Below are 26944 nucleotides of genomic sequence, written 5' to 3' on the forward strand. Positions count from 1 at the left end.
AGGGAGAAAAGGAAATATAAAGAATATTTGGACATTTTTGAAAGGAATGTTTAGTAAGATGAATGAGGAAGAACTTAATCAAGCTAGACAGTTTCAGTTCAATGGGAAGTGTGGCTAAAGTCAGCCTTCCCTCATTCTTCTAATACACGGGAACAGCACAGAACATGTTAATATAGGGGAGGGGACTGAAACACCACTCTATCTTGAAAACTTAGTATAGACAACAGGAAGAATGAAGCACTGTGTGGGTATAACTTAACTGGCTTTCTGACTCAGGTGGGTTTAGAGGCAATTTGAAAGAAATGGAAAGGGCAGTCTGACATGGCTAAGTGAGAAAGCTGTCTGAGTGAAAGAGGTGGGCAAAAAAACTCAGAACTCTTTGTGGTGTGTGTGAGAGAAAGTGAGGGGAAGAGGGAAGGCAAGAAAACTCAGAACTCTTTGTGGTGTGTGTGAGAGAAAGCAAGGGGAAGAGGGAAGACAAGAAAACTCAGAACTCTTTGTGGTGTGTGTGAGAGAAATCAAGGGGAAAAGGGAAGGAGGGAGAGGGGTAGGGGGAGAGAGAGAAGATGCCCGAATGTGGGCATGGACAATAGAGTGAGATAAAAGTAACGACAGACAGGTAATCTGTGCAGTGATGTCAACAGCTGCAAATACCAGATTAAAAGAGAGCATGTCCTGTGGGTGGGACATGAAGCTGCCAGAAGAATAGCTGGAAGGATAGACCAAGAATAGAAACAAAGGAAAATGGTCCGGACTCAGGGGAGTCTTCACCTACAAGGAACAGGAAGGACCAGAGCTTACTGGGATGCATAAGCCTAGCATGAGCAAAGCCCTGGGTTCAAACACCAGACCTACCAAAAAATAAACATGAATAAAGAACCCCAAACTAAGGAGAATATGGATAAGCAATGGTTTTTAATTTCATAGCAAACGTGAGTTGTACATATTAATTTATTATGTCTAAATTGTCAGCTACATATTGCAATAGATCTGAAATGAATGGGCTAGAGGCTCCTGTCCACCCTGAAAGAGTGACTAACACCATTAAGGCATAGATTAACATCGTAGAATGGTCCAGGTAAAGCATGTAAGAATTATTATAAGAATAAAAAGAATCATGATCTAACAAGAAATAAGGTTTTGTGTTATCTTTTTGATACTCCTAATCAGTGATACCAACATCTCTAAGGGCTAATAAACTTAAGAAGTTCCTCAACTTTCTTTTGTGACAGAGATTATATAACAAAATGTGTGTGCGAACATTTATCAAATGTTTCCAAAGACCCAATTATTTCTTGAGTTTTGACTATCGATTATGTCATTGGTATTAAAGTATCTTAGAACTACTTGTCTAATATTTAAAAATTCCAGTAAAAGATAAAAATTTGGTATGGTCCTCCCCTTTTGGTTTTGAAATTAGTGGAAGCTTAAGTTTATATCTTTTTGAAATTTGGATTTTATTGGCAAAAGTAAATATGCCCAAACAATTGTTTTTTCCCTGATGCTTTAAAAAGATACAACTCAATGGCTTAAAACAATGATCTGTGTCCAGTTTGTTATTAACTAGGTAAAGTTTCATCTTTCTGCCATGTCTTCTGTCCAGCCGGTTGACTACAAGCAATGTTTGACCCTGTTTCTTTTCTGATTGGTTCTTCTCTGTCTATCAAATGCCACACAAGACAGTGAGCAGCATACCTTGCAGGTGATAGGCACTTTTAGATAGGCAGATAATAGATTTAGACTCTGGAGAATTATTCCATTTTAGATCATGGGTCACCTCCAGGGCTTGATTTGGTTGGTTGGTTTGCTTTGATTTTTGGTTCTAGTTTTTTTCCAGACTCCACAGGGCATATTAAACTGTTCCTACCAGACTTGTTTTAGCTTCCATTGACTGTACCAACAAAGATGCTTGGTCCTGAATTGTATGGCCATGTTATTTAGGCAAAATCCATGTAGGACTTTAATGTTTGTGTATTTCCTTTTCCAAAGTGTGTTCTAACTCCTTGAATTTGGGATGGTGTCAATTCCTTTTGGTGGTTAACGTCTCCTGTGCGCCAGGCTCAGTGCATAGTGGTAGCCCGGCCACACAGTCTCACCATAAAACACTAAAGCTTCCATTTTTGTTGGGTTTTGTCCTGTCAGTAGATTGTGTTGCATTCCATCCACTTTCCCCTCTGTGTCGAGTGACTTATTCTCATATTAATTCACTCTTTTGTTGAAAATGACTAGGCTAAATTAGTATGATGGCTAAATTTGTACAAAGCTGTTAGCTCATGACTTACCCACATAAACAATATCTACTTGCTTGCCAGCAAAGTCCTGCCAAGTAAAGATGTTACTCACCATATATAATTTGTAATTAATATATTTGATTTTAGAATGATAATATATATTGCTGTAGACATTAACAGCTGTTTTATTTGATTTTTTTCTTGTTTCTCCTGTTTGGCCTGTTTTTGTGTGGATAGTTTGCATAAGTGTGTGTATGTATTTTCACATGTGTGTGGAAATGCAATCGTGGAGGTATGTGTGTATGTATTTGAGTTCATGTGTATTTGAAATCTGGAGGCTGGCACTGTCTTCCTCTGTTGCTTTTCCACTGGAATATTAAGGGAGGCAGGGTCGCTCATCTGAACCTACAACTCAGTAATCCAGCCACACTAGCTAGCTTGTTGCAGGAGCCTGTCTCACGTCAGACATCGAGAGTCATGTGTGAGCTGTCATGCCTGTGAGTGCTACCAGTCAAAACTCCAGTCTTCATGCTTGTCAGCGAGCCCTCTACCCAGGGAGCCATCTTCTTGGGCCCAGTTTGACTTTTTGTACAGATTGTTCTTAAACTTCTTTGTTTCCATCTCTCCATGATTATCACTAACTGTGGTGTCCTTTATACTATTACTTATTAAAGTTTTACAAATAGATTTTAGAACTCTTAATGGTCATAAAATCTAAATTTGCATATTTTAATCAAAAGAAATGTTGCTGTGATCCCAAAGTCCACCATTGTAGCTCCCTTGGCAAGCATCTGTGTGTGCCTGTTAGTATCCTTCCTTTACCTCCCCATAATAGCCTGTCAAGTAAAGAGCAACAAAGGCAGTTACTGTTGAGGACTGGCCTGCTCACACTAGGCATGTGATAAGCATATTTGTACAATTCTCATTTATATATAACTCTAAGATGTAAGCTCTATTATTTTTAATTTATAGGGAAGTAAACTAAACTCATGGTCATTAAATGACTTGTAACTCAGCTGAATGATGAACTACTGTGTAGCGACTGATTGTCAAAAGAACATTCTAGAGGTTTTTTTTTCCTACTAAGATTGCTGGATATAATTGGGCTGAGTAAACTTTAGTATTTGTTGTATAACATCGTATTGTCAGGACTCTAACAGTGTTTCCGACTGCCCCTTCCATGCTTGAGAGTGGTGGAGTAGAGGGAGCTGTGGGCTGTAAGACAGCTAGGAGAAATGGTCCAAACACGGGAGAGTGGTGATGAAGGAGAGACATAGGAAGCTGTGTCAATGTATCCTTCGTTCTTGAATTGCAGAAACCAAGTAAGACATTGGGGATGAAGGCAAGGGTCTGTGGGTCTGCTGGGTCTGTGTGTCTTCAGGGTCTGTGAGTCTGCTGGGTCTGTGAGTATGCAGGGTCTGCAGGTCTGCAGGGTTCTTGCAAGGAAATATTAAGGTTTCATCCTTTTAAGACAAAGCCAGACTCACTACTTATTCATTTATATGTTTTTAAGGTTTTTGTAGAATGGAATTGCTGTGTAATCCGGGCTAGTTTTAAACTCTTCATTTTATTTTATGTGTATAGGTGTTGGGACAGCATGCCTGCCTGTAACCATGTACATCCTGGTGCCCTCGGGGACAAGAGGGCATCTTACCCCCCAAAGGACTGGTGTTACAGATGGTTTTTAGTCACTGTGTGGGTGCTGAGAACCAAAACTGGGTGCTCTGGAAGAGCAACAGTGCTCTTAACCACTGAGCCATCTCTCCAGCACCTGGCTTTGAACTCTTGATGTATTTGCCTTTGCCTATTTAGTTGTGAGATTATTGTATATGTTTTTTAAGGTCTCTGATGTAGTTCAGTGATGGAGTGCTTGTTTAGCATTGGTGGCTCTGAGATCAGGTCCTTCCTTATAAGTCAGGCAGGTGTATGTGCACAAAAAAAAATAAAATAAAATAAATGAGCAAGAAACGACAAATAAAGCAGGAAACGAACCGATTCCCTTCACTTGTTGAGAGATTGGAAAGTAAAATGTTGTTGATGATTACTGCTTCCTACATGGGTTTCTCCCTAGAGAATTAAAGGAGCAGGAAGAGGGGCAGGTTTTGGACTTAAAACTGAACGTATGCTGTGTCTTCTATTCCTGCAGCAGGGCAGGTGCACAGGAAATGCCCCTCTGTGAGGCTCGGGTCCAGCAGCCTGACATGACCTCAGAGAGGCAATGAGCAAAAGGCACTCACTCCAAGTGGGCTTCAAATCAAGACTTCTAAATCTGTGAATGAGTCTGACTCTGATTTAGAAAGAAGGAGAGGGAGGAGGAGGGGGAGGAAGGAGAGAGAGACAGAGACAGACAGACAGACTCAGAGAAAACAGCCATCGGAAAGAGACTTTGTCAGAAAAGGGACTGTTTGAAATGAAATAGTAGGTTTAACAGTTTAGAAAGGTGAGGACAATTTCACTAAGAAAACTAACAAATTGTAAGCAAATTTAAGCCCAGAAATGTACACTAAAAGCCAAGTGTCTTTGAATGTTTAAAATTAGCAGTGGAAGCTGGTTGTTGAATTGTTGCTTTGGTAGAGATGATAAACTCTAGACCAGACATCACTGAAGGGGCTCACTTGAAGTAGAACTCAGATGGTCATGCCACTTTTTAAAGCATGCATGCAAGAGCAATTGACATAGGAGAGGATGGTAGAGAGGCTCCAGGGTTGAGCTCATGGAAGGTTCTGGGAGAGGTGAGGAGAGACCCAAAAACTGTATTAATTTAACCAGATGAAAAATGGGAGAATTAAAGACATTCATGAGATCTCAGACTGTTCTTAGTATTGAAATAAACATATAATTATGGAATCAAAGCTAAAGAATATTGAGAGAAAGCAGGAAATCCTGCAGGAGACTCTGGGAGTTCGGAACAGTGAGATGTTAGAGAAGAGTCTGTGATGGGGACCCGAGAGCAAGGGAGGGGAAGAAGCAGGCCCCTCTCTTATTATGAGCTGTTTCTCCATCATCTCTGATACTGTCAAAACCAGCACATTCCACAGTGAGGAAAGCTTGCTTCTAAGGTGTTGTATCCGATTTACCTGCAGAGTAGAAACTGTTAAAAGGCAGTGAAGGGGAGCTGAGTAGAATCCTGCCTTTGTTTAGGGTGTTCACACCCTGTATGCCTTTGGACAAGTCACCTGATTTATCTGGATGACAACTCTTCCTTTATCTGTTCCTACTACATTGTTGTACATGACCTTAGTGCACTATAATTCTCCATAAACTGGAAAGTATGATACGTAGACAGGGATTTATCATTAGCTGATTTTAGAAATGAATGCAAGCCGTGGTTTCCAAACTCTTAAAAATGTATACATTAGAGTCATGCTCAAAATGTCATTAAAACACCAAAAATATTTGCAAACCTACTTATAACCTCTAGACAGGAGCTATTTGGTGTGTCTTTCATATAGATATGCAAAAATAAAAGAGCTGGGGCCGATCAGGATGTGCTCAGCATGAGAAGACAGCCCGGCACATCATGGCACTTGCATTTATTTCTCAGTTCCTGTATTTTCTCTACCACTCACTCATGCACGTGGTAATTACTATTGCCTCGTAATATTTCTGCTTTGCCCGTATCTGCCTTATTTGTATATTGTTTCCTCTGGTGTTGCAGGAGTTCACTTGTGAGTAACATACCACTCCACTTCTCTACATTTGACGTGATTCTCCTGACACAAAGGACATTTGCCTTTCCTACATAACATCTTCACTTCCAAGGAAGATGCCCATTAACCCCCAGTAACATCCAGTACCAAATGGTGATCATATTTCGCGGTTGCTCAAACGCTACTGGCCCCTTTATCCCAAAGTCAGACCCCGGTATGTACATTTAGTAGATAAACCTCTTGGAGCCACCCGGGAGTTGTCTCCTGCCTTCCTGTGACCTGGATGTTTTAAAGACAATAGTCCCGTTCTCTAAATCAGGGCCTTGCTTCTTATTCTGTCCCTGTATTTAGTAAAAACTAAGCTGCTATCTCTAAAGGTTTTATTAGATTTAACTTAGTATTTGGGTAGGTTTCTTTGAGTGTTGCAGAATAACCTCTCTGCAGAGTCTTCATCCTTAGTCTCCATTAGTGGATTTTCCAATCAATGCAAAATGGTGGCTTTCTATATTCTAGCATTTCTTCTTTTTTCCTTTGCCTTAACCCTCCTCTCATTAAGTAGGCATGAACTAAGTTCCCTCCTGGAAAAGCCTAGTTTTTCCAACCCTTTGATTGCCGATTGTGTCAACCAACACATACCTGTAGTCTTAGCACTCAAGGCTGAGGAGGAGAATTCCAAGTTTGAAGCCAGCCTGAGATATCCATGAGATTCTGTTTCAAAGCAGTCAACAAGGAAGGGAGAGAAAGAGTGTGGAGACAGGGACATGATACTCAGAGACTTATTTAATAGTTACCATAATAGTAGCGGCTAAGATTGGTTTTCTGCCTTTGAGGGTTACTATGAATTCACTGATTTTTTAAATGCACTTGTATTACTTTAAGAAAAAGCAATCTACAACTCTAAAACATAATTTTTAAAAATTGATAATTTTTTATTTAATTTGGTAAAACAAAATGTAGTCTAAAAGCTAATGGGATGGAGATCAAATAGAGGGAGATAGAGGTAATCAAAAAAGAAAATTTTAATACTATACATCATTAGAGATCTTTAACCTTTTTTTTTAAACTTATGAGATGCTCTTTTCTGAAAGTCTCTGAGTACCTGAACAGAGTATAGCTGAAAACAAAAAATGTCAAAGAGGCACGTTTAAATTGTTCTCAAAATCAATCAAAAATAATGAGGTGCTGGGAAAAAGTTGTATCCTTGATAATTACATCTATCAGTATCAGAAAACAAAGGAGAACAATCAGGAAATGACAATCCTGCTCCCAAGTAGCTCATTTAAAAAGGCTAATGAAAAAAAAAAGTCTTTTTTAAAAATGGGACTAAATTAGCATTTCAAGTAAATTGACAACCTAAGCGTTGATCAAGGCCAATCTGGGGCCCAAACAATGGAAGTTCTGTTTCTACTTCACCTGCTTTTAAGAGAAATTATCTCACTTGACTTTTTTTTGTTGTTGTTGTATTTGATATAAATGGAAGCAATTGTCCTGAGAGAGGTGACAGTTCTCCTGCACTCTGCAGCATCAGGTCACCCCTCAGGCATCTGGCTTCACTTGAGGTTCTGTTTATTCCTAAGACTGAAGGAAGATACCATGTTGGAAAGCCATTGGACAGTCTGTTGTGAGTTGTCCATGGTTTCAGACTGAGAAGGGGGTTAATATAACTGTCTGTTAGACAGGGGATTCATCCTGTTCTTTATAGCCACAGCCTAGGGTTGGGATCAATGGCTGAAAGGGGAAAAGTGGGGGATTTGGGCCTAGAATTAGGTTGAGTCCTTGGTGATCTCAGTTAAGCAGAGCTTGCCCAGAATCAGGTTCACAGGTTAGTTCTGTGTGCTCAGTGGGTGGTACACAGGTTCGAACTGCCCTCAGATAGTTAGATAAGAATCTATTGGAATGACTACTCTACAGCCTATTTCAGCTTACCATTCTAAAAACTGGAAGGTGAAAATGAATTTTATACAGCAGCTTTCACAGTGACACTTGTATGCCATTTGCATAGCATGGCTTTGTTTTGAGGAAACTGGGGGCAGGTGGTGCTGAGCTAGGTGAAGCTGCAGTATCTAGATGTTATGGTGCCTTCCTTTGAAATTATATCTGGCTGCAGATTTGGGCACATGTAGAAAAGAACATGGCCATGTTGATATGAAACAGGAGAAAGCATTCTAGACATCGTGAGGGTGTAGAGAATTAGTTCTGTGAATTGTCAGTAGTGACACAAGCATTTTCTTTCAATGAGAGAAAACTTAACAGGGGTCTTTCAATGTGTCGGTTCATTTTGACCATAGCTATAAGTGCTGCCATTTTATTACCTTGGCTTTTCAAGTGATTTTATTCTTTATTAGTGGACGAGAAGAAAAAAAAGCCCTTAGTACATTCGAGCAATGTTCTCATCAGTCATAATTTTTGGAGACAGTTTTCGACATGTTCTGTGTTTTACTGTGCTAACAAGAGAAAAGACTAGCCATTAAGTTTATGTTTCTTTGTTTTTCAGCAAGGTCACATATCAGGAATGATGCCTGAAGTATGCTAATAAACAATATATAACGGAGGTCATCAGGGAGTAAGAAATATTTTCTAACTAGTTCTAAAGGGAAATATAGTTACAAAAGGGATGAATGTTATTTACACAGCACATGTTGCTCCATACGTCACCGCCTCATGAACAGCTCTGCGCAGTAAATTGTCCTCCTTGATTGTCAGGGTGTGGAAGCCCTGCTTAGATTTAGATTCGGTATATTCAGTCCACTGGATTCTAGTGTACAACCATTACTAGGTTATTTAAATACCTGCATTGGAGGCGTGCCTGAGCTTTTAGGATTTGCTAGGTATAATGTCCCTTGCTGTAGAAGAAAATACTATGTAGATTATAACAATTAGGACAGATTTACATTTGTGACACTTATCGTTTGCAATCTCAAGTGAAATTACACTTATTTTCATACTTAACTTTATTTTTATGTCTTAAACAACTTGAGCTCTTCACAATGTGTTATAATTTATGACTTATTAACTTATGACTCCTATTTCATATTAATACCAGTAGCAAAACATGTTATAGGATGTTATAGGATTTCATTTTTCAAAGTGTTTTTTGATTGTAGATAGTTGTGTCTTGTAGAGGGATGTATATGATGGTGCATTCTGTAGAACACACTCAGTTCTTTAATAACTGAGTCAGCCCTACATGCACCAAGAGAGAATCAGTCTTGAAGACAGGGAGTCACACCATATGCTTCATCTGAGATTTGAGAGACATTGCTTCTCTACCTGTTTTTGTGTTACAGTGACATCGAGCGTGTCTGAGTCTGTGTGTGTATGCCCTAAACTGTATCATAAATACTCTGTTCCATCTATTTCACTGGACTGTGGTATTTAATCTGGAACAATTTCTCAAGAAGAGAAAGTACACACTTAAATGAAAGGAATTAGAATCTCAAAAGCATTACCTACACTTCTGCCTTAGCACAAAAATACCTTCTTAAAAGAATGATTTTTCTTGTATGTGTGAGTGTTTTGCCTGCCTGTATGTCTGTATGTTTGCCATGTTGGTGACAGGTGCCTGTGGAAGTGACAAGGTGGCCACTCCCATGGAGCTAGAGTTACAGAGAGTAGTTGTGTGAGCGTCCATGTAGGTTTTGAGAACTCAACCCGGGTCCACTGCCAGAGCAGCAAGTGCTCTTAACTGGTGAACCACCTCTCCAGCCCCATTGTTTAAAATTCTATGACCCTTAATGTACTAGTCTTTTTACTTACACATTTCTGGGAGCAAAACTACCATAATTTTAGTGATAATTAAACCGTGTCTGATAGTTAAAAGCATTGGTTTTTGAACCCAAGCCATGTGTTATAAGTATTTTTAATACTAGAGTCTATTTTTGAGCTTAAGAGCATTTATATTATTTTGTTATTATTTCATAATCTGGTGCCTTTGTTCCTTGTAAATGGAATAACATGTAGTGTTGGCTGTCAACTCTCAATGTCCTGATAAGAAGCTCATGGTTCTTGGTCGGAGAAATCCACAGAATATTAGTTAGCCACATAGACAAAACCAACATCTTGAGAAGACCATTCTGTGGTCAGGGTTTTTTCCCTCTGATTTGTGTTGGGTGGGGAGCATTTATTTATGCACATGTGTCTAAGTTACCGTGTTCCTCCTTGTTTTCTCAGAAGAAGACCTACCAGTGTATCAAGTGTCAGATGGTTTTCTACAACGAGTGGGACATCCAGGTTCATGTGGCAAATCACATGATTGGTGAGTAAGACTCCACCCCTTTCTACTCATCTGTTTTTCTCATATGTGTGTACATCAGTGCCTATGTAATTAAATAGCATTAAGGATGAATTAATTGTTCCGCCATCAATGCTTTACCTAGTCATGATTGATTTTTTTTTATTCCTCTTATTAGACCTGGTAAGGCATTAGCGTGTTTTATTTTCTGCAAGGGCTAGTTTAGACTTCTGCAGAGGATTATCTGCGTTCTGCCAGTCAAAGCACAGGTGATTAGCAAATTAAACTTCTAATCATTTTTGCATTATTGAAAACTAACAGGAATGGTTAATGAACTGGATGTTAGCTTTCCATAGAGTTTTAGACAGGTTTTAATTTCAGAAGTTATTATGATAATGGCACTGCTGTGTGTTGCTTAAGCATCTTCCTATCAAAATCCGAAGTTGTGAGTTTTGTGATGGGGAAACATAAATAATTTAAATTGCCATAAAATAGTTTTATAAGTATGGTTTCAGCAGCCTGGAAATAATAATGATCATAAAGATCCTGTAAAGAATTCAGGAATCAGGTTTCTCATCCTTCACCAAATTTTCCACAGATCTTTGTGGAAGCGGATAGGGAGACCTCTGAAGTTACTGCAGGCCAGTGATTTCAGGGTCGTGCACGTACTAGACAGACTGGAACTAAAGCGACAGCTCTTCCTCGTATTCATGGTGTCCCATTATCCGCTCATTCCTCAGGGGTTACTGCCTGGTTTTTGTTTTTTAATTCGATAATCACTTAGTAATATCGCCAAGAGTTTTACCAGCCAATTAAACTTTATCAAGCACATCTTTTGCTACTAATAAAATGACAATTGTTATGATTCTGCACTATTTCTGTTACTCATTTGTATTTTTATACCATGAGGGTTTTTTATTTATTTCATACTTACTTCTTGATGTTTTATAAATCCATAAATAACTACGATATGATATTTTAAAATCCAGTTAATCTTCCATGGAACTAGTAAAAACTTTGTAAGATAGAAAGGCAAATTCAACATTTTTAGATATGTGATTTGTTTCCTGGGGATGGTGGGGGACCATCTTGTGTTGCGCAGCATGGAGTGGAGCTCTAAGAAATTCCATCCTATGGTTACTCCAACCATAGAAAAGCTGACCATAGCAGAACTTGCAACATTTTTTTTTACTAAAATTCAGGAGCATGTCGGAAAAAAAATTAATAGCTTTTCAATAGCCTTAGCTTTTTCTCAATGATAAGACTTTTTGAACAATTGTTACTGATTTAAAAAATGGATAACTACAACCTGCAACATATACATGACAGGCAAAGTATTGATCATTTTATGTCATTGTTTTCCGTATTTAAGTATGAAGATTACTAGTGATTTCTTATGCCTTAAAATAATATATTCTTCACCATGGCAGGATAGTATTAAAAGGTCTTCTTAAGCCCTCAAAAGATAATCACAGCATGGAAGGGATTCAGAGAATGTTCCATGCAAATTGCCTCCTGTTCAGAATTATGAAAAAAAAATAGTTCATGTGAACTTCCACAATTGCTGCTGTTGCTGCTGCTGCTGCTGCTCCTCCTCCTCCTCCTCCTCCTCCTCCTCCTCCTCCTTCTTCTTCTTCTATTCCTTCCAAATGGTACCTGTCCATTTTACCTGTCTCTGTTTCTTCTCTGCTGCTTGGTAGTGGCAGTCACGCATTCTGCCTCATGTACAGGTTTCAGTAGCCTTAACCTTTAAGTATTCTAGCTACAGAAAAAAAGAGTGTAGTGAGCCTGCTTCTATCTGGGTCCCTTCAATGTAAAGTTAGTCTCTGGGTTTCTAATTTATCCATTATGCAGATGAGCACTGTGTTAATAATGTTGCCACAAGTAGGATCTAGACTGAATATCGAGTGTTAAGATACATTTGGCTTTCTGATCTCAGCTGTCATTCTGCCTGTGCCACTGACGCCTGGCTTATTCCCCCACTTTCTCTATCCTCTTCTCTTCCTATTTATCTTACATTCCTCCAGTCGTTCATTAGTGCTCTCCCAAGTCTTTCCCCTCTCTGTAATAGTGGATTAATATGACACTCACCTCCCCTTGGGATCTGAGCATTTAACAATTCACCTTCTATCAGAGACGCAAATCCCTTTCCTTTTCACGGAGGACCTGATTATTTAATATTCAGGCTATTTTTTAATAATAAGATATGTGATTCTCTTGCACTCAAGGCCTAAACAAATGAATAGCATCCACTTAATTGCTCTGTCTGTTGACCAGACATCCAAGTTCTTAAACTCCATTCTCCTTGTTAATATCTACAGAGAGACTGTGAAGCAGGAGGGAGTCGCCAAGGCTAAGATGCCCCTTTTTAAAATCCCAGTGTGATACTTAGTCTTTCAAATGAGGCAAGCAGCATTATTTTGTTGGCTAAAATACTTCCATTGCGGCTAGGTATTTTTAGATTGTGTGTCCATGTATTTTTTATCTAATAAAAAAATAATCTGAACTAGACATTTAGTAGAGGAAGAAGGATTAGGGACTGTCTGAAAGCCTCTTACTCTGTTAAAAGGGTGGGTGTTGTTTTGTAGCTTTCATTTTGTAGTAAGTCTATAGGAAGGGCCCTGTCTCCTGACAGAAACATGGTCTGCAGATACCTCAATAAACTGGGACTCAAAAGCCCCCTATAGACTCGTCCTTTGCTTTTTTTCTGGGAAGCACATACATTCTTTTAGGTAACCTCCAAGCCTTCTTTCTGGCTATTCTGGTTTCGTGCTATTGATGAGAGACATTTGAGAAAGGAAATCCATGGATGTTTCCACCAGGAACATGAGAGAAGTGTCCTTAAGTGCAGTTTGCAACTAGACGTGGATCCATGATCTCAGTTGCAGGAGTAATTACTTGACAAAAAGGTACCAGAACCTTGGTGTATGCTTATTAAAGAAAACATAAAAACTTTTCCACTTACCACATTTTGACATAGTCTTGCATATTTATGAATACACACACACAAACATACACACATTCAGACCAGTTATTGCTTACTTACTTAAGGGTTTTTCTTCTTTGTACACACATACTCAGAGAATGAGGGAGAGGCTGGGGGATGGGGAGAGAACTATACAATGTTTTTAACAACTTTCCTAGAACAGGTTAATGTCTGTGCAGATGAGAATTTTTTTCTTCCTTTGTTCCTTTCACACAGTCTTTGTTCATTTTTTACCATAAAGAAGCTATTGTGCACCACGACTCTTGATGCATAGCTACCCTTCTCTTTCTATCGAGTGGTAAAGATTTATTGTTATTTTCCTCTGTGAGACTTCTGGTTACTATTATTTGGTACATATTAGCAACAAAGAGGTGGAACCAGGAAATCTAAATGTATTTAACCCAGAAAAGGGATTGCCTCATATAAAATTACGAGGCTCAACCGTAGTAGAGTAAATTTGTAAGTGCTTGGAATAAAGGGTTGTTAGGCATGAGATGATATAAAGAGATGCCATTGCCAAGAACTGTTTATGAGGAGCTTAATTTTTTTCACTCTGATAATTCTTGACCAATAATTACCAGCCTCTAATTATCTATTTTAGTTAGAAAGAAATTCTGTTCACTATGGAGGTTGGCACTGCTACTACTAACACATAAATCCCTACGGAGGTGAATGTGATCCAAACAGCCACAAACAACTGTCTCATGAACACAGTGAGCAAATCGTGAGTGGCCTGTGATAGGCAAGCAGCAGTATGCTCACCATGAAGGGCCAGTCAGCCTGACAAAGAAATAACCAAAGGGGAGAAAGCCATTATCCTTGGAATGGATTGTTGCAGCCACAAACTTCAGAGAGAAGTAGAGAGGATATGCCGTGGCCATTTCTGGCCCTCCTTCTGTAGTTCGTAGATCGATTATGGAGGACTGGGCACAGATCATGTACCTATGGATTACTTTGAAGAATCTACTTAGAAATAGCTTATTTTAATTTCATTTATCTTTTTATATTTTTATAAGATTCTATTGTAATGATTGCATGTAAGGAGTCAGAATATCCCCATTTCATTAAAAAAAAAAAGACTGGAAAAATTCAGACATGCTAATGAGCTTATCCTTAAAGGTCAAACGTGATGCTAGCTAGCATTCTAGGGAAGAAAATATATTTATCTCTTAGAGAAGCAAAAGTGGAATTTGGTATAATAGATAATAGCTGGCCTGAGAAAAGCAGCACAAAGATATTAGCTATTTTTATCCTGGTCTCTGATATTCAGTGTCTTATGAATAATTATTTTTAAGGCCATGAAGAGACTCAACACTTGTACAATGCATGGAGGAATATGTGTACCCCATGTGATATGGAACATGCTCTATGTATCACTAATGTCAAGACAACAAGATAAACCAGCTTAGAAGAATCCAGTGAAATTTTAGTCTGTTCTTACAGTAAGTGGCATTCATATGCCTTACAGTGCGTCTGATGCCCAGGGTGACAGAGGATATTCCTACCCCTTCTTTACTAGATGGCTCGTTTTCTAACTGATCATTAAGGTTTGGTATAGAGTTCTGTGCCACCTCTGAAACACTCCAACTCAAGAACTCTTGCTTTAGAATAGAGAAAAGCTAATGCATTGGTCTCTTTGGATTTTACTTGACTCTGAGAGAAATAACAAAATATTTTGACCTTTGCATTAAAAGTCAAAGAGCTATATTTTAAATTCTCTTCTTTCATTGCCAGTTATAAACCTAATGAATGAAAATGAATTTGTCATAATGTTCATAGATATGACTATATGTGAGGTGTGTATGTGTGTCTGTGTGTGTGTGTGTGTGTGTGTGTGTGTGTGTGTGTGTGTGTACATGAGAGAAACCATTCATACCATCTTAAGGAATATAAAGTCGCTGGGATTCTTTGGAGCCATGATGTACATTCATTCTAAATGGGGCTATTGGATTAAAAAAAATCTTCATTTGATTACCTAGAAATTCAAGGAATTAAGAAATCAAGCATTTGGTGTTGCATATGAGGAAATACTGGTTTATTTCATCAAGGGCTGGATTAAAAAAGATGAAATCTGGGCAGTTTAATGGTAAGAGAAAGCTACCCTCATGTGGGCAATGCTGGCTTATTTGAAAAGCCCATAAAGGGTTTCTGCATGGGCCATACAAAAGGGGTACTTTCTCTTTAATAGCCATCTGTACAGGAGAGATGAGAAGTGGGCCAGGTCATCTCTCCTCAGCTGTCACGATATTAACGTAGGTAATGGAGCAAGCTCAGCGTTCTGCTGGGTGTTGTTTTTCATAGATGTTCATCGATTTACACAGATAATTCTATTTATTTCTTAGAGTTGGTCCAAGTGAGCCAGGCAGAATAACAAACACCAAAGCATTTCAGATGACTTTATCTTTGTTTATAATGTTAACTTTTGTCTAAAAAAATGGTGTCACACCTACTGTGCAGATGGCCGCGTGATCTGTAAGCCAGCCAAAACATTTAAACAAATGTGTGATCTGGGGATAGATTAAATAAAGGAGAAAGTGGAGTGTAGGCCACAAATTCTAATAATCAGATAATTTTAAGTTGTGTGCAGTGTTGAGCCACGGCCACAGTGATAGCTGAGAGAGCTTGCCAATGACAGCAAGGCGCCGTATAGATCTCAGGATGGAGCCCGTGGCCTGGTAGGCCCCAGTTTCAGAGCCACACGTTTGGTGTACAGCTGGCAGCTCTGTATGGGGACATCAGATAAAACTTATGTAAAATGAAGTGTTATTGCTTAGTTTGAAATTATTCAGAGAGGGAATTTTCAGACAGTAACTGAAAACAGAATTCATGTTACCAATGAAGCGGGCTGTAAATCTGAAGAGGCTTTAATTATCTGCACAATTTAACAAAAATTCAAGATGTATTCAGAAAGGACAGCCAGTAGCTACGATGTTTGAGAGAGCAAAGAGGGCTACGGGAACTTTCCAAGCCTTGTCTACCATCAGCCTTCTGAAAGCAAGAACAACTGAAAAGTAGTTCTTAGAAGAAGGTGGAGACTTCTGCAGCTCAGCTGAGTTGTTTGCAGTCATAGGGTTCAAGAGATTCAGAGTGACCAACTTTGCACGTGACCCTTTTGTGGTATTAAGTTATTAAAACACAAATCAAGATGTTTGTCCTCGTGTGCTTAGCAGCCATGTTTACGAGAGTAAAAGGTACTAGCAATTAGTGTAGTGTCTGACTTACTAACCCCAAAGAACATCTCCTAGGCATTTCTTAGTCTTTCTATAAGAAAGGTTTCCCTGAGCTCATAAACAGATCCATATTTCAGTTTCCTGTCACCTTTTAGGACATGCTGCCCTTTACAGGGCCACAAAAGAGCCTAGCTCTTGGGCAGAATGGCTGCCAGCTTAGCCTCCTGGCCTCTACAGTGGTTATGGGCAGTGCCATGCGGTTTTGCTTCATCGTCTCATTTTCTCTTTGCCCTTGGTTTCTGTAGTCTATGCCACATGAAGTTTGCAGAACATTTCTGAATAGAGACATGGGAATTCATCAGTAATAAATAAAAAGTGGCCGCTTCATCAGTTCAATGCAAGCACACCCACACCATGGAACCCACACACAGGCATGTTCGCGTGCATATCATTCATATGGATCCTGACCTACTCTTCCACAGGATCCAACTGCACCCAGCCAAAGAAAAGGTCTCCGATGACCTGTTTAGACCGGTTACTTCTTCATTCTGAGGCCATTGATAGCAGTAAACAAAGGAGCAGAGAGCCAATATGGAGAGTAGGTGTCGAACTTCAGCTGCTCATGTCGTTGCATTTGGAGAGCTGACGGGGTTTCGTAGGTCACCTTTAGAATTATGCCTATGACAGCAGTAGCTACCTGCCAAGATTGCCAGGTATCTCACGGCTCTCAGGATGGCGCCTGTGGCCCGGTAGGCCTCAGTTGGAGGGGTACACATTTGCTGTACAGCTGGCTGCACCGTATGGGGCAGCCGTGTGGGCTGTTAGGGAGCTGGAAAGGAGACAAGCATGAAATTTCTTCTAACCCCAACTCTGTTTTTCTGTACTGTTGGCTGCTTCTCAGATCCTTGACAAAAAAACCAATCAGGCACCCTTTAATCCGCCTGTGATTACCACTGGTATAAAAAGAGAGGCATAATGAGGAAAAATGCCTCGTTTTGTTGCCTTCAAAAGCCAACAAATTGGAGTTAACTTGACAGGAAGTGGCTTAATAATTAGATTATTTATTTATTCCTGACACATATCCCCCTGTTACTAGTCTCAGGAGACCCTGTAGATGCTACGATTTTCAAGCTGCCATTACTTCGCTGTCTTCTGCGAACAAAGAAGCTACTGTCTATCAGTCAATTAAATGCAGTCTTTAAGCAGAGGCTGCAAAGTCCTCAATGGAGAGAGCCCAGGGACATTGTGGCTGATGATTCCTTTCTCTGTACTGTACATCACTCTCTGAACGAAGGTCCCCACAGAGACGGAACAAAGTCATGCATTAAAATATCACTTGTTGATTTGTTTGCTAATGAAGAGCCATTGGACTGTTTGTGTATTTCTGTGGCAAAAATTGTTGATAAAAGGGCCTACTTGCAAGCCTATGTCAGTTCATCTACCCTGAGTGCTTGTTTAAGAGTTATTAAAATTAAAGTCAACAAACAGCAGAATTTGGGGGTGGGATCTCTGTGATAACAATTATCCTCACTCTTTCCATCAAATTCAGCCCACAAAGGCAGGAAGCATGCTTTGCAGTAACACTCGCACATGCACACACACACTGTTTTCTCTCATAGGCAAGTGCCCTTTCTCAATGTTTAGGAGTGCTACCTTTCAAGAATGAGATGTTAGGATCTCTTTATGCAAAAGGGAACCACTTTTTCCCTGTTTATTGAAGGGTATTTCTGTAACTGTCTTTCTAGCCTGCATATTCCTAGAAGTTTCAGAAGGGAGCTAATAAAGGGGACCAAGGTGGGTCAGAAGCAGGACTCCAGCCTCATGTCCTGGACAGACCTGTGTCTTTGTGCCTCTGTCTTTTCTTGTGTTGTCTTTCTCCTTTTCTTTCTTCTGTGATATTTTATGTACATGTTGATAGTACTCAAGCTCCCTGTAGACTCAGCCCCCATGCCTTACCACATTCCTTATTTCTTCCTGCCCCAAGTTTGCTGTGTATGGTGCCCATCTTTGGTACACCCCTCCGAGTTCCCGTTAAATGCCTTGGTGGATGGAATGAACAGCTGAGGTTTATCTGGCAGACTAAAGACCTATCTGAGCTTGGAAATGTAAATAATATTATGACAGCCTTCTGATGAAATATTTAGTTGTGGCTCAGCCACTGAAAAAGACATATACATTTGGAGTTTAACCTGGGGCCTCTGGACTTTGGAAAGTGTTCCTTTCTGTTGCACCAGACTTTGTAAAGAGTATTCAAGGATTTAACTCTGGCTTTCACAACTGTCCGACAACAGACTGTGAAGCGCTAATTCAGGCTTCACCAGATTGCCGTATCTCCTCTTTCTACCCTGTTATTCCAACTCATTTGTTAGAAAAAGCTTAGGTACTCGGAGGTGTTCTATAATAGAAAATGAATTTGAAACCCTTTCATTAATTGGTGATTAATATGTTTCAGGATTAGTTTAAGCAGGGCTCTACCTCCTGCCCAGTCAAGTATGTTCTGGTTAATATCCAATTATCTGCACCTTCGTCGTTATTATGTCTTAATATTTCAGATATGATACCAGAAACTTGAGAGTCATGCTAATGAGGAGCACAGAGCAAGAATTAACCAATGACATACTCAATGATCCTTGGTGAAGAGTCTCCTTCCTTCCCCCGAACACATTGCTTCAGCGTCCTGCGAGCCCTGACTGAGAAGGCAGACTTCCAGCTACAGCAGGCGAGAATTAGAAAATCAATCGTTCTCCATTTAAATAATACGATCTCGAATTTGCAGTGTGTTCACCACAAACCATTGTTTCATTTCATTTCTCGGAGGATAATGTAGGACTCAGCGAACCTATTTGTGTTTCCCAAACAGGAAGCGCTGCGTTCCTTCGCCTCTCCGTTTAAAGAAGCTGCACATAGTCATGCCTCTAATGGATGTTTAATTCAGACTAATTCGGTGTCCCTGTAATATTTCACTAAGGAAACATGTTTCCCCTGCCAATCTTCTATTCTCTTCTCCAAGACACAGTGACGTGCTACAGACCGGCCACACCTCCATTCAGTGGGTTTTCCCCAGGTCCATTCACTTTTGAGAGATCTGACTTAGTCCCAGGAGCTGTGGCTGCTATTGCTGTCTGGTGTCCAACGTCATCATGTGGTGCCGATGTTCTGTGTGTTACCCTTCCTATGCTGCACTGTAACAAAGCCACATCAGTAAATTGCAGTGAAGGGTGATTGCCACACAGGGATCCCTACTACGCCTCGGGGTTCCTTTGCATCAGATCCTCCTTTTATTGTTCTTATTACTTACCACCTTCTTGACTCCCTCACTGCACAACTGGCTGTTGGTCACCAGTGCACCATGGAGGGGATCTTGAAGAACAAGACAAACACCATTTGTTTTTTCTTCTCTGAGGAACATACCAATACCATTCAGTTCCAAAGCCAGATAGTGCAAGGTGCCTTCGTCATTTACAATGTACTTTCCCTCAGCTACTTAAAAGAATGAGGCAGTGAATAGGAAAGGAAGAGAGGGCACACATTACATTTTTGCACATTGTATGCAGATATCATTAATCTAGAGTGAATTGATGCAGTGACCATCCTGATGTGACCATCCCCAAGAAGCCTTTAGTAATTTACAAAGGCATCCAGATGGCATAACTGGTTCAACACCAGGATTTCATGGTCAATATTTTACGATACTCCCTAAAACAAAACAATTAGTACCTCAGCCTCTGGCTGAACACAACTTTGCCTTTGCTTCTCTGTCTCCTCTCTACATTGTCTTTCTCCTTTCTCTTTATTTTGCATTATTTTATTTCCATTTCAGGAATGCTCAGTGTTTTTTCTAGATCAGACCCCAAGGGATTCGCATATTCTCTGTCTATTCCTGCCCCAGGTTTGCAGTGTGCAGTGCCCATCTCTGGTATACTTCCCCTTTTGTAGTAAATACTGTAAATAAATGGTTTTTCCTTATTTTCTGATCCCACCTCTGCTCTCTACAAACTAATAGCAAGCAAACTTGAGTGGAACTCAGAGATTGTACGTGCTCATTGAGAACACTGACGATGGCTTCAGCCTCTGAAGAGTTATGTAGCAGGTTTTGATGGCTGCTAATCTCTTTGGTGTCATAAACGTGGCATCTGTGACCATGTTTCTCCCACCTCTGAGTGTAGCTAATTTTTCTCCTTGGAGGCTATGCAGCATTCAAGTTAAAAACTGGACTGAGAACTGACACACCTTCAATTGAACCAAGTCTTTTTAAACTGCCTGGCCATGACGCCAGTCTCAGGCTGTCTGACCATACACACTTCCGATTGTGGGCCAAAGAGCATTGATTTTTAGCTGTCATTTCTAGGGCACATATTGTAGAATTGAAATTTAAACCTTAATCCACTCAGTAATGCAATTAATTTTTAATGTGCAGTAATACTAATTGAAATAGCTTGAATTTAGTAAGTCACCACAAGACATTTTCAAAAGCAAGTGTCTCCACTCAGGACTAGAAGAATAGATAATCATTGTCACGGTGTTTACTGAGGAAATGCTCACTTGCTGTACAGGTCTCCAGTTGAAAGGCAGTTTCTTTAAATTACAGGATAATATACATTTTTAAGAAGAGAGCTATGGTTTGCAGGGGAGGGAAGATTCCTACTTTGTAGCCACTGTTAAAGAGTAAATGTTAATTTTTCAATGTATCATTTAGCAAGAAATATCTAAAACAGCTAATTTTAATGTGCTTAGAATGTCCTTGGCAATAGCTACAAATAAAGTCACTCTCCAACAATGTCACAGTCAACACTGAGATGTATAGGGTCTTGTAAATTTCATTGTGTGATGTATTTTGTATTTGTGAGACCGTTTTAATTAAAAGTGCTACAATGAAAATCAGCATTCTGGATGGACAATCTCATTACATGAGTAGGACTTGAGATATTATTTCCAGATTTGATGGACGTGATAATCTGTTGTTTTGTTTTGGTGTGTTTATGTTCTGCTAAATTGACGCTATATCCTGCTTTCTTATAGTCCAAAGCTTTAACCCTTACATACTATTTCAAAAAGACCTTTTAAATCCCTTGTGAGGGTTTTTTCCTAGCCACAGTACAGAAAATTTTTCACAGTAAAAAACAAATAGGTTTTCAGTCATTTCTACACTATAAAAGGTTCTCTGAGCACATTTATCTGCTAGTAAATGAGGACTTTTTAAAATGCATCAGTTCTGATGAATGAGCTGGCCCAATGTTCAAAATGAGCACCAGCATTAAGTTAAAAAGGCAGAGGAAGGCTCGGTATATCATGCTTCTACAGCCCTTACATTATAGTATTTAATAAGCCAATAGCGCTGTTAAATATTTAGTGCGGGTTCCCTCATAACCCTAGCATCTATTCAAATGGGATTTTAAGACATTTTTGCAGCACATAAGTAAAACTGATATCCGAGAACCTGAAGCAGTTGTAGTGTGGCATATTTTCTAAATGAGGTGTAGGCTAACGTGGTACCAATGAGTTCAACAGATCTACACACGAAACCTAAATCCATTCATAGTCCTTGGATTCAGAGTTGAAACTGACTTTCATTTCTCTCATGGCTGAAGCGTGGATGCTGTGGAGATCCACAAAGAGTGCAAAATTGGCACTGCGGTGTGTTGAAACAGGAGAGAGCTTTCTTTTGATCATTCTAAGCCTTGCAAACATCAGCGGAACTTTATAGTGAACATGTCCTCTGTTTTCACTTAATAAGGGGAACAAAAGGAGGAAGGAACAGTGAGAGAAAATCAATTGGTAATCCATCCCATCCAGATTAGCCAATCACAGTGCGCAGAGTACCCTGGACTCTGCTAGCATCTGTTTTGGGTGTGCTGTGACAAATACTAAAATGTAAGTAATTGTTGTAGACAAATATAGTGTGCTGTAGATCATTTCAGATAATATCTGATGGCTATTATCCAAATAGTATTGCTCTTTTAATCTGGAATGCATATTAGTTTGTATTGTTAGAGTCCACTGTGAAATTCTACTGTCTGTGTGATGCTGGAGTCACTGCTAGCCTGGTGGTGGTGGTGGTAGGTTAGAACTCATGTAGACCCTTGCAGCTCTGTTCTGTTGCCAGCTTTGAAGCTGTAAGGATAAAGGCTAAGGTTGGCTCCACTTTATAAGTAGTGTGAGTTGGGTTCTTCTCAGAGCCTATTTGTCCACCTCTAATTTCCCTCCTGTTTATTTGCAGTCAGTGGCCACAGAATTCATTGAGACTGCACAGATACACGTGCCATCTGTAAAAGATGGCCTCCTGCTCTTGACAAGCAGAAACATAAGAATCCTGATGGCCGAAGGGAAATACACTTTGTTTTGCCATAGTGTGAATCACATGGACACCCAAATAAAGTATCTCATAAGAAAGAGTGGATAAAGGAGATGGATTCATGTCTACACAAAGCAGAAGGGAGAGATGGTGAGATGAGGTTTAGGTATAGGTGTGTTTAATATGCAGTGTTTGATGTATGTTGACCTCAGGTTACAAGAGTAGAAAATCCCATTTTCCAGCTTGTTTCAAATGGAGTAAAAATGCTGCTTCAGTTGGTTTATGCTACTCACATTGGGAAAGGTGCTTATACTGTGATAATTATCATCAAGGAATATTAATGTGTTCAGCATTTGTAACCCAAAAACTCATTATAGCTTAAGCTGTGCATCATCTGTGAAGAGAGAGCTTTGCCAGAACCCGCTCATCACAGGGGTTGCCTCCTGCTTGCTGTGGAGTGGTCAGAGTACTGCGAGAGGTCACTCAGGCTATTTTTGAAAGCTGAAGTTTTGCAGTTTTTGAGTCGCTACCTTCTGTCTAAAGGGCTCATTGTTTTCTGCCTCCAAATGGCCTTCTTTGTAATGAATGCATAGGGAAGTACAAGAAAGAAGAAGATTCAATCGATGAGAGGTAGCTGTGCCTCATGATGTCAAATGTAGGAGGGCTGGCATGTGTGTTCCATACAAAGATAATTGAAGTGTTTGTGTCCCCTCTTCTGTCACTGAGTGAAGGATGCATTTACAATGGTTTCTGTAGTGTGAGTGCCCTTGGGTTTCAGATGGTAATGCCCCATTGGGGCTACACTTCACAGCCCTCTGGCGGGAAAGTGTATGAATAAGACTGCAGGGTCAGCCTTCCTCTCTGAGCAGCAGCTTTCTTAATTAGTCTGTGACAATCTTCCATATGAGCCTGAACTGCCCGTCGCATGGCTTCTCACTCAGTGAACACATCTCTGTAATTCATAGATAGATGTTTTTATATGTTTCCTTAAATTCTCTTGGTGGAGACACAGACTTGTGGGAAACAGAATCATTGGGCCTTCCCAGCACCCTGGCACTTAATCTGCTTAAAAGACCACCATTAGTGACCATAGGTGGTTAGTTTGCTCAGAAACTGAGCTCACCTGTGTTGGACAGCTTGCTGCAAGGGAACTCTGTGCCTGCGATAGTTTCACATGATTAAATTCCATTATTTTCCCCTACTGATCCATCGCCTGTCATTTCCCATAAGTCACCTTGCTCCCTGCTCTGTGTTATGGTTTGTGTAGGCCAGGCAGAGAGCAGGAAGGCGCAGCTCTATCAGCCTGTCTGGCTTTGCAGGGCTGCTGTGTTTCAGAGGTCAAACTGTGAACCTGGCCTTGCTCCTGGGAGGACTAGAAAAATATGTTTCATAACTTCCCATAGACTTAAGTGAAGAGGAGGAAGGAAAGCCATGAAGCCCATAGGCTGCGTTTAGATGAGCTGTTAGGTGGAAATTCATCAAACAGGAGAGCTGACTGGTGTTGAGGAGGCTCCCTCACCGTGAGGGGTCACTGCCTTGGGTCCAGAATGAGTCCTTGCTGAGGGCTTTGGGGGCTAGGGTAATCATTCAAATAGCCCAGCAGGCACAGACACACAAGTTGATAATCTCCAGGCAAGTTGCTGAAATGGGAACTTACTTACCTGTTACAATCACTTACATGAAGGAATGCTGACATACTGAGGGCCAAGAATTCCGCACATCCAGCAGCCACAGACTGGTTTCTGTGAAAGCCATTTGTTTCAGTGTTGTTGTTGTTGTTTGCTTTTGAAGGCAATGGAACCTTTGTTTTATTCTGCTGAGCACTAATGCTGCGTAATGGATGGACGTCTTGGATCCAAACCAGGCTCTGGGTAGTTGGTGGCTGGAGCCCCAGCAGTGTAAGGCAGTGATACTGTGCTGGCACCATTTCTATGAGGATGGAAACTTAATAATCTTTATGAATTTTGAGTAACTCATAACTCTACTTCCTCACCCAAAGATATATTATGAGAAGATTGCTTCTAAATCCTTCAGACATTCTCTGCACTTATGATACACGCCACCCTCTTTACCTTGAGGCGTTAGAAATGGATGTGGCTTCATCTCTTCATAAGAGATAAAAATGTATACTTTGGAAGGAGCAAATTGCATTTCCCTGCTTAAGTTCACTATTTGCACATGATGTGGGGGATCCAAACGTGAAGAATTGCTTTTGACATTATTTCTCTGCCTCCGATGTCCCAGGCCATTACATTACTATGCTGAAATGCCTTGTCACGGCAGAAATGTGAGGTTGAAAACCTAGAAAAACACCACACCCTGAGCCCATGTCATTTGCTCTAACCCTCACTTCTTTAATCATTCAAATGGTCTGATTCATCTTAGTGATGAAGTAGTGATTGAATAACATGCGTCTCTCAGGAAAGTAAGACCAAGTGCAGGATTGTTTGGGGGCAACAAATAGCATTCACTTCTAGAGGAAATGGTGATTTTTTGGCTCCTTCTAAAAGTCCATTTCACATACTATTTAACTTGAACCAAAATAAAATTTTAATACATAGCCTGCACTCCAGACATAGTGGTGTAATTTCTAATTCAAGCTTTCTTTTTTAGAAAAGAAAAAAATACTTGCAGCTTTCTTTGTAAGTTTGTGTGTGTGTGTGTGTGTGTGTGTGTGTGTGTGTGTGTGCGTGCGTGTCTGTCTGTCTGTCTGTTTCCAGTAGCAGTCTTTCCTACCACAAATTCACTGCTGGACCACTCCCTGTTTTGTGTTTAACATGTTTCCAACAGCTCAGAGAGCTTGGACTAACGTGAAATGAAAACCATGGAGCTTATATTGCAGTCTGATGTTTGAAAGAGAGATATTGGAAAAGGATGTGTTTTGGCTTCGCTCCCTTTTTAGATGTAATTGCTGCTTCATTAGGACTTGGAAGAGTTTCCTGTGGTTAAATTTAATCAAATGGTTCAGAATAACAAACTTGTACACTCAAAATTCCAGGACAGTTCTGTATATGAAACATGATTTTTATACAGAGTTCATATACACTTAAAATGTGTCCACACATGCATCTATGACACACACACACATACACACATTCTACACATCACCACCACCAGCAAGAACAACAAGAAGTTTACAGAATGCTATGAGATACTATACTGAGCTAAATCTCTTCCCTTTTGTTATGTGCTGTTAAATGACCATGTCTAGACTTCTGACTCATAGAAAATATATTTTAAGGATCTGGGGTTCTTCGGTTATGACAAGAACCAAAACTTGGGCACACATGTTTGAGGATACCATGGGCTATACTTAAACATGTGTCAGGAATATGTTCTACTTGGCTGTGATATGTGTTCACTACCATTACTGTTATTAAGCAGCTGGGGAAATTGTGTTTGCACTTATGGAGACAGAGTCATCTCTGGAGTCTGATGCGCCATTGACTTCAACTGATAGGCTATTCGCTATTCGTCTAGCAATGTCTTCCCTAGGTGTTGAGCTGGGGAGACTGTGTCCCTGTTGCTTCAAAGTCTTATGTGGATGCCATTTTCTAGACAACAAAACTAATCTTTGATTTATGAATGAAGAAGAGAAGGACGAAGAGGAGGAGGAGGAGGAGGAGGCAGCTAAAACTATGACTTTTCCATTAAAGGTGGTAAGAGTTTAAGGTAGTTATTCTATTACATTTTCATAAAACCTATTGCTTCGAAAAAGCTGAGTTACATTTCTGTGTCAGAAGTCTTTGGAGAATTCTTTGGAAATAGCAGCGAGTAGGCAACAAAGTGAGAGAAGCTACTGGCTAGTGTAAGCAGATGTGAGCAGAAGACATCGTTACGCATAAGGTCTAGTGTGCAAGCATGCAGTAAAGGGGTGTGTGTGGCTCTGCATAAGGTCTAGTGTGCAAGCATGCAGTAAAGGGATGTACGTGGCTCTGCAGAGTAGCAAGCAGTTATGTTCCTATCCTTTTGAAAGGTAAGTTGATGGATTTAAATAACAATAGCCTTGCTTTGAGTGATGTTTAGAATCCAGAGTCACACTCCCTGCAGTGTATGAAAACACATAGCTGCAGATGTATTCTAATAGCACACACCTTGTCATTGTGTGACTCTTGTCAGACACAGGAAGAAGCTTAGGAAACTTCAGCTCTTCTAGAAGCCTCTTCCTGTGTCTCTAAACCTCAACTCACTATAGGAAAACTGTGAAGGGAATAATCCATTTATCAAGCCTGCAGTGGAGCATGGAAAGGGTATTGGGGTAACAACTTGTCAGAACTGGCTTTTGTTACGGGGTTCTTTTTAAATCAAGATAATTTATTAGATGCCAAAATATGTTATTTGGTAGAGAAGGAGTCATGAGGGAAGAGTGGACTTTTTGTTAATA

The 26944-nt window shown here is 40.1% G+C and overlaps 1 protein-coding gene across 2 annotated transcripts in view; it reads left to right on the top strand.

Annotated features, from left to right (window-relative positions):
• The window catches only part of Znf521 (zinc finger protein 521), a 278862-nt gene that overhangs the window by 142127 nt on the left and 109791 nt on the right, over positions 1 to 26944 (top strand). For both annotated transcript variants that reach the window (XM_028759505.1, XM_028759504.1), the window contains one exon: positions 10052 to 10136. In XM_028759505.1, the coding sequence (XP_028615338.1) occupies positions 10052 to 10136 (85 nt within the window). The remainder of the gene's footprint in view (positions 1 to 10051; positions 10137 to 26944) is intronic.

Source organism: Grammomys surdaster, unplaced genomic scaffold (assembly GCF_004785775.1).
Source record: "Grammomys surdaster isolate TR1022 unplaced genomic scaffold, NIH_TR_1.0 126298, whole genome shotgun sequence".
Taxonomy (NCBI): domain Eukaryota; kingdom Metazoa; phylum Chordata; class Mammalia; order Rodentia; family Muridae; genus Grammomys; species Grammomys surdaster.